This window comes from Coffea arabica, chromosome 8c (genome assembly GCF_036785885.1).
Source record: "Coffea arabica cultivar ET-39 chromosome 8c, Coffea Arabica ET-39 HiFi, whole genome shotgun sequence".
Classification (NCBI taxonomy): domain Eukaryota; kingdom Viridiplantae; phylum Streptophyta; class Magnoliopsida; order Gentianales; family Rubiaceae; genus Coffea; species Coffea arabica.
The window spans coordinates 40,450,141-40,458,879 of NC_092325.1; the positions used below are offsets into that span (position 1 = coordinate 40,450,141).

The 8,739-nt window shown below is 36.8% G+C and overlaps 1 protein-coding gene across 1 annotated transcript; it reads left to right on the top strand.

Moving 5' to 3' along the window:
- Positions 1-1,982, top strand: LOC140004036 (zinc finger CCCH domain-containing protein 23-like). The gene has a single exon (XM_072063332.1). The coding sequence runs from the start codon at positions 534-536 to the stop codon at positions 1,668-1,670; it is 1,137 nt and encodes a 378-aa protein (XP_071919433.1). The 5' UTR covers positions 1-533; the 3' UTR covers positions 1,671-1,982.
- The last annotated feature ends 6,757 nt before the right edge of the window (positions 1,983-8,739 follow it).

Sequence of the window (8,739 nt, forward strand, 5' to 3'; positions counted from 1 at the left end):
CAAGTAACGCTACTGTTATAATATAGTGTAGCCAAAGGAAAAAAAAAACATAGAGAATCAAAGTTACATATTTTCCTATACGAGAAAAGATTATGCAGCCTCTCCTAAGTAATTATACTCTTTCAGGTTAGATTTATCCTCGGATGTTATGGTGGGCTATTTGAGTCGTTCAAAAGCATTAGACACTCCTCCAGCCTCTGGGTCTGGGCTCTAGCTCCTCACATTAGAGAAGCCTCAAACATTGTCCAAACGTGTCCTTGTCTAGTAGGACCCACGTGAATCCACTTCCTAGCAGAAAGTCCGGGCTGTGACAAAATTGTAGTGACTGCTACGTGAAGTTAGTTTTGTGCTTTAATTTAACCGGCAAACAGTAGATAGTGGAGGCGGAAGCCAACAGATATTTTAACCCAACCGTGGTTAAGTCCACATTTTAACCACAGTTAACAAAGTAGTTTATATTCAAACCCTGCCCTCAACCCCATCAAGCGTAAACCCACAGAGAGAGAGAGAACTTCCAACATAGTTCCATCAGGATGATGATCGGAGATCATTCTCCCCGTTCAAATCCAACCGTCCAAGTACCTCCCTGGGATTTCTTAGATGACCATCGCACGGCTAATATTCACTCACCATATTCCATTTCCCTTAACGGCAGTAATGCTAGCAGTTTCGAACTTGCCTTGGATAACTTGACGGCGCTACAGCGATATCTGCCGTCGAACACAGGCTCCGACGACGTCGTCTCGGATACCGATGACTTGGATATACCTGTGGACGCGTTCTCATGCGATCAGTTCCGCATGTTCGAGTTTAAGGTTCGCAGGTGCGCACGTGCCAGGTCACATGACTGGACTGAGTGTCCGTATGCTCATCCGGGCGAGAAGGCTCGCCGGAGGGACCCACGCAAGTATCATTATTCCGGTAGCGCTTGTCCGGACTTCAGGAAAGGCGCGTGTAAGAAGGGCGACTCCTGCGAGTTCGCTCACGGCGTATTCGAGTGCTGGCTCCACCCTGCTCGCTATCGTACGCAGCCCTGTAAAGATGGGACCCAGTGTCGCCGGAGGGTCTGTTTCTTTGCTCATACTCCTGATCAGCTGCGCGTCCTTCCTCAGACCGAGTGCTATGACGGATCTCCTAGTCGGCTCGGATGCAACTCGCCGGGTCGACATGCTTATGATTCTGGTGTCTCGCCCCTGAGCGCGAAAAATGGCGCGTTTGGGTCGTCTCCCACTTCAGTTCTGTCCTCCCCGCCTTCTTCCCCGGCTTCCGAGTCCCCTCCCATGTCGCCTAGCGGAGCGGTGAGTTTGAACTCAGTGAGTGGACTCGCTCAGTCAATGCGTAACCTGCAGATTGGTAACACGAGGATGACTGCTGGGTCTCCTCCATGGGGGATTCAAGTGGGTGGTGGGTTTTGTTCGCCTCGGAGCCCCTCCACTTTAAGGCCCGGGTTCACGAGCCTGCCCGCTACTCCGACCCCGGCCCGAACTCGGTCCGGACTCGGTGCGTTTGATCTGTGGGACAAGGCATGCCAAGAGGAGCCGGCGATGGAGCGGGTTGAATCCGGCCGGGACCTTCGCGCAAAGATCTATGCAAAACTGAGCAAGGAGAACTCCCTCGAGTCGGCCACCCCGGTTCCTGATTTCGGGTGGATTTCCGAACTCGTGAAATGATCCGGCGGGTCGTGTTTTGATTGAATTCTTTTTTGATGTGTCAGATGCCGGGGGTTAATCGGGTCGGCGGCCTTGTGAGTACGTGGATGCAAGTTGAAAGTTGTGTAAATAAAGCTTTAAATTTTTGATGAATGGAGGAGGGATGGATTTAAGTGTTTAAATCGCCATTTTGTGGGAGATTAAATTTTGGAGAAAAAAAAAATGTAGTTTGTATATTTTGTATATTCGATTTTAGTACGATTTTAGGGCTGCCGATGTATATTTCATATTCATGTTCTTAACCATATGTTTGACTCTGTATTGCCTTTCGAATTTCAAGGTTAATCTCTCTTAGAAAATGTCACCTACCTGGTATTTTGGTGGCTCTTATATTTGGCAGGTTCTTAATTGTCAAAGATTTATTCTGATTATTTCTTCAAGTAAGAGAGGGGTTGGATTTAAGGATATTGATTAAAAGGCAAAGCCAGTGCATTAAAGTTCAATCGATAATTAATTAGTAAAACGCTTTATTAATGACTAAAAATGCACGATGGAAAAAAATTATTATTATTTGTTGTAATCTTTTTGTAATGTACTGTCATTGAGGTCAAAATGTGGTTCAAAAATAAAATTTGTTTTAAAAAAAGTGGAGAGGGTTGAATTTGATGGTAAAATGGAAGGGAGGATTGCAAGTAGAATTTTTGGGTGTAAATCTTCTCAGTTGAAAAAAAAGAAAGAAAGAAAGATTTTTCTAAAGAATCTGATCTCCAAGTGCATCTAATACCCTTTTAGAGATAATTTTTTTAGTACTTTCAATGTAACCATTCCTTTGACACGAGAATTAGTGATGCATGTCATATCATACGTGCAATTGAAAAAAAGGGAAAAGGCAGATGTTAGTATGTGTTATGCATTTAGATTTTATACGGTGCATGAAATTCAATTCCATTTTTATTAGCATTAATCATAGAAAAGAGTCATTGAAGATGTGAATTAAAGCATTGTTTAGATTACCATTTTTCTTTAAAAAATTTTTAAGTTTTTCATGAACATATTTCTAAATCGCTTTTTTAACACATCTATATTAAATCATTACAGTATATATTTTGTCAATCGGGCCATCTGAAGTTCTACTCATGTAGTTAGTACGACTTTCTGATTTTGGCTTATAAGTTTCGGATTGGTAAATATAAACTCAAACTTGACTTATAAAATATTTAGGTTATGAGTTTAATTTGGTTTTAGTTCAAATTCCCCTATTGCTCATTAATTTTCTTAATATAATTACTATAACTATCAAGTTCTAAAGCTAATTTGACATCCACAAGATCACGACATTAAAACTATACACGAATTAGTAAGAGTTAATTAAAAAGCATATAAATCAAGAATTTTTTAACAATAATATATCCAATTAGTTCAATGTACGTGAAAAATAAATAATAAAATATGATGATCAATTGTCAATACATTTTTAAACTATTAAGATTCAAACTCGACTCATATTTAATTTAAATATAATATTTAGCTCCAAACTCAACTCAATTCAACGGGAATTATTATTCACCGAACTTTTATTGGACCGAATGGGGAGGAGATGGGGCTGGTTGCATTGACGGTCCTAGTCGAAAGTACAAACAGAGCCAACAAACTGTAGTTGGTTCTTCCGGAAATTCTGTAGTGTGGAAAGGTTCACTACCGTCAATGGAGATAAGATCTCGTCTTGTCCCCATGGAAGAATAATTAGAGCGACCCCAGGTTGAAGTTTTGGTACTATTTAATCAAAGATTGAGTTTGTTTGGATAGAGAGAATTTGGATGATTTATTTGAGATATTTACTGTAGCATTTTTTGTGATGTGATGTGTGTGAGATAAAAAGGTGGTTGGGAAGATAAAAAGGTGATTGGGATTTGTGAGACAAAATTTTTTTTTCCAAATTCTCTCTATCCAAACAAACTCATTGGGATTTAATCATTTAAAAAACGAGTGCAAAAGAAAACGAGCATAGGGATAGCGGCATAGGATGGTAGGAAAAGATTTTCGGGACCTACTGCTGTATTATATATAAAAAAAAAAAGGATGGGCTGGGGTCTAAGTTTTTTTTTTTTTTTTTTTTTCAGTAACGATACATTTATATAACCTACTCTATCCTAATTTAGGAAGAGGGGAGTCTAAAAAGACTGTGATAGGAGATTAGTAAGTATACAGATCCAACTAAATTAAGAAAGTGTTTTGACACAATTCTTAAATTTTTTTCGTTACAGATAAAATTTAAACCCTTACTTTACAGTTCAAGGAGGGACTTAAGCCCCTCTCTGATGTCGACTGAGCCATTGGCCCAGTGGTTGGCTGGGGTCTAAGTCGCTAGAGGAGGAGGAGGAGGAGATAGGTGTGGTACAAAATCTTCTTGTCTTCTTCACGAGCTTAGTGCAGCTGATAATAATAATGACTGCATTCCATCTGTGACAAACAGGACCAGTTTATTGAGTACACAAGAAAAAGGGGAGAACCAATTAAGTCGCAGAAAGCAAGAGAAGACTTATCTCCTTAGGATTAGATTTGTGGCGTGGACGCTCGGACTAATAAAACAACGTCCTTATCTTTAAGCAAAACTGTGACCTTTTTGTTTTTTTTTGGTCCGTACTTAATGTCCATAATCTCTACGTGTGTATATATGTATATTTGCAGATGGTTCACGGAATTTTTTAACTAATTGATGTAGTTAAGCCCATTTTTAATTTTTTTTTTCTGTTGGTGAAATTCATCTCTGCTACATTGCTTACCCAAAATACAAGAAATTGAGGGGAAAAAAAAAAGAATTTTCGAGAAGCATCATGTGAAAATTACATAACACCGCAAATTAGACTTTTTGCTAAAAAAAAAAAAAAACCCAATGAGAAAATATTACGTAGTGACTAAGGTTGTTGAAATCCAATAATTAAATGATTTTGTTGTAAAGTTAATGAAATGATAAGTATGGATGTACATTAATTGCTCCAAGGGATGCATTGAAACATTCAATCCCTACAAGAAGATTCATGGTACAATCATGTATGTTCTTATAGTTTATTAGTAGTTGATTATGAAATTATTGAATTCATGCATCTATATTAATGTTAGTAAATGTACTTTTGATCCTGTATCACTTATAAACAGAGGGACAAATAAATCTCATTTGTAACCTTTTAAACCTTTGATTTACTATTTTCTTGTCTCTACTCTACTCTCTTTATATTTAACTTTTCTTAGTTTAATTTATTAGTTTCACCGCTGATTTGGATTTGAATCCCTCTCCTCCCTGCTTATTAAATTCTATCTCTCTCTGACTAAGGTTGTGTTTGGATTGCATTTTCCGTCATTTTTTATGGAAAAATTACTGTAACGATTTGATATATGTGAGGGAAAAAGGTGATAGGAAAATGTGATCACGGAAAATGATAATATTTTCCGACGAAAACAAGCAATCCAAACATGGCCTAAATTTTTCTAAAAAAAGAAAGAAAAGAAAAGAAAAGCTGAGTGAAACATAATAATAGAGCGAGTATTAATTTACTCATTTACTGCAGACAAACGGACGCCTAATACTTGCCCACTTGGATACTTGCCAACTTGGATCAGCGTTAGGTGAAAGAAGTGGAGTGCTGCTTTTGGATAATCATTAATTAATTAAATCCTCAGTTTGGACAATATAATATCTGGTTAATAACAACAAAATCTCTAATATTTCTTTACTCTTGGGAGAAGCCTTCAATGAAGCGACAGGGACCGGTTTGACAAGGCGCCACTTGCTGATATTTGTGGGTCCCACGACAAATATCTGCGACTCTAATCTCTTCTTCTCTAAAATTCTGGTGTCTTCAAGCTCACAGGTTCATGTATTTTCTGTAATATTCAAATGCGTTGCTGGGACTATAGATCAGAGGTTCGGATCACGCTTGCGGCGAAAAAAATTCAAAAAAAGTGTCTGGTCATCCATTTGATCTAGTCAAGTCTGTATATCTGATAATCTCTTACACAATTTTTTTAGACTCTCCTCCCCTCCTCCCTCCTTCCCTGTGTAATAGGATTGCGCTACTGCCTAATATGGTACTTTTCGGTCACATAAAATTTATCATATTTATCACTGTTTTTTTTAAATTAATTATCACTTTAAAAAAATTAATTCATGTTTTTCAATACAAATTTATCTTTATTTTTATGTATATTTCTCGTAATTATTAATACATCGTATAAAAGAGGATCCACTGTTAATTTTACAGGATCGAGAGGACAGTATATTTTATTATTGATGGTCAAGTAGATAAGGACGTAGATAAGGTGGGCCCTGGGGATTGGAGGGTAGATTGGTCATTATGGAGGGGACAAGGGTGGATTTAAATACTGTGAAACAGGCCGACAAAAGAAACTATCATGGGATGGTCCAAAGTGTACCTGGTTGAGTTTTCAGTAGTTCTCGTTGAACTACGCAAAGGCAAAAGGGGGAAAGCAGCAGCATATCAATCTATCCAGCCATATTTCCTCAAAAGCCGCAAGTGATTTGCTTGTGTCCTATGATGCACTAATGTAACAGTGGGATGTCCCGGAATCCTGTGCTTCCCCACCCCAGAAAATAGTGGATTTCGATCTTCTTTTATTTTATGGAGCCGTCACAAAACTGAACTCTGGTTCACTACTTATTACTATTATATGGCTGAAATTAGGTGGTTTTTGGTCAAACGTAATTGCTAAAGAGGAAGTTTTGCACTGCCATAAATTGACAGGAAATGTGGGCTAAGATTGTGCTACAGGTGACAGTTATTACACTCATTTCTAGCAAAACTCACTTAATTAAGGCGGCGCGAGGGAAGGATTGGATTGGATGATACGAATGAATGAATTGTATAGAAAATCTTGAATTCCAAATTTTTTACTTATAAAAACAAAAAACATAATTAAGCTCCTACAGTAGCATTCTATCGTATTGAATATGCCATCAAATGATCAATTACGCAAAAAAATTTTACTGTAAAACTTGTAATCTAAACACACTCTCAATTAGCTCCATCATCTATTAAGCATAACTAACCATCAAAATTAAAAAGGAAAAAAAAAATAACGACTCTGTTTGAATTCCAGTGTTTCTCAAGTATTTTTTTTTTTTTTTTAGGTTTGGAGTCTACATTAACTTCAAAAATAAATCCAAAAATAATTTCAAATATACTAAAATAAAATAAATCCTCATCCTCTCTTTTCTTTCACATACCACCACCAGCCATTAGCCATCATTGGCCACCACCACGGATAATCACTACTACTAGCCGTCACAATTTTTTTTTTTCTCTCTGTCTCTTCATCTCTCTCCACCCTTATCTTCTCGTTCCCCCATTCCCCACTATTCCTTCCTCTCCCATTTTTGGTCACATTGATAGCGATCAAATTTGGTTGGGCACAGAGATAGTAGGGTGTGAGGGATAAAGAAGAGGAAAGAGGAAGGGAAAGGAGGAGGTAAGAAAGAAGAGGGGAAGAGAGAGGATAGGGGGAAGCAAAAGAGGGAGGAGTAGGATGAGGGAGAAGAGATGTGGAGGTGGTATTAGGCATAGAGGAGGGGAGGGTGGATAGTGGTGTAGTTTTTTAAAAAAATTTTATTAAATTTTAAATTCTAAAAATATATTTAAAAAATACCCTAAAAACATTTTAAAAAATCTATCTATTTATAGTAAAAGTTTTTTCTATAAACATTGATAAAGTAAAGTTTTAAAAAAAGCATTTTCAAAAATATCATTTACAGTAAAAATTTTTCATATATATCGTTACAGTAAAATTTTTAAAGATACGCTTTTTTAAAACATATACTCCATACCGAGCCGTAACATCTATTCATACGGAGCTAACAACAATACTTAAAGCCACCATCATCTCTAACGTAGGAGTTGTCTGAAAACACGACAGACTTCTTGAAGACCCCCAACCACCCCAGCCCTTGTTGCGGTGGTGGGAGTAAAGACATGAATCACAAAAACTTTGCGTTGTCTTTACTTTATGTCAAGGCAAAATGAGGTCCAAAATCGGGAAACATCATCATACAATTAAGTAGAGAGTCCACCGTATTTTGTGTGTCTTTTGTTAGTTAATACAGTAGTTATATAGATGTTTTTGCAGAAAATATGTAAGCTTGGCCCGAAATTGTTAATCATCATATAATTTGTTTTACTTTTTGGTCAGTAGTAGAATGTTTTTGTCTTGGAGCTCAAAGTCCTTAGCCAGTAAATTCCTGTCTGCCATTGCTCCCAACTTTTTAAGACGTGGGGTTGCAGTCAAGGGGCCTTCCGAACTGCTTAGTTGGAGATGGGATGAGAAGATGGACATAGACATTCAGACAGAGACATGCCCGTTGATTTGACGAGCTTCAACAGTGGATGCAATGCCTGGGGATCTTCATCCATATCCTCTCAACTCTCAAATTTAGTCAGTCACGTGTTCATGCACACTCTCATACATCTAATCCAACTTTTCACCTCTCATGCTCCATTTCAATTTTTTTTTTTTGATTCAAAATTCTATATTAGTTTAAAATTTAAACTCTAGTTCAGTTTGATATTATATTTTATAAGTTCGAGCTCGAAAAGCTGTTATCATTTTTCTTTTGAAAAAAGAAAAAGTTCGAGCTCGAAAGCTCGAATTTTTTTAATATTTTTTTAATTAGTGCTAGCATATAACTCTTATATAATAAAATATTATAGTATTTTACATAAAGTAAAAGTTAATATTTATTAAGATGTATAAAAAATTGAACTAATTATTTGGGCCGTGATGAATCAGGTATTTGCAAACTCGCACTTGATTCGATTCTTCAATCAAATCATAATAATAATAATTCGAATTCAAGTTTAAATTTATCAAAAATTGAACTAAAATTAATTTGTTAAAGAATCAAAATCGAATCATTCGTTTTTTATTTTTTTATTATAACGATAATATTTATATAATTTATTTTAATCTAATCTAGAAGAAAGGAGAATCTAATCAAAAGGAATTCCAGCGAGAGTAGCCGCAGATATATAGTAAAAGGTGAAGATTGAATCCTTAATAATCTCCTGCTCCAATCGAGACT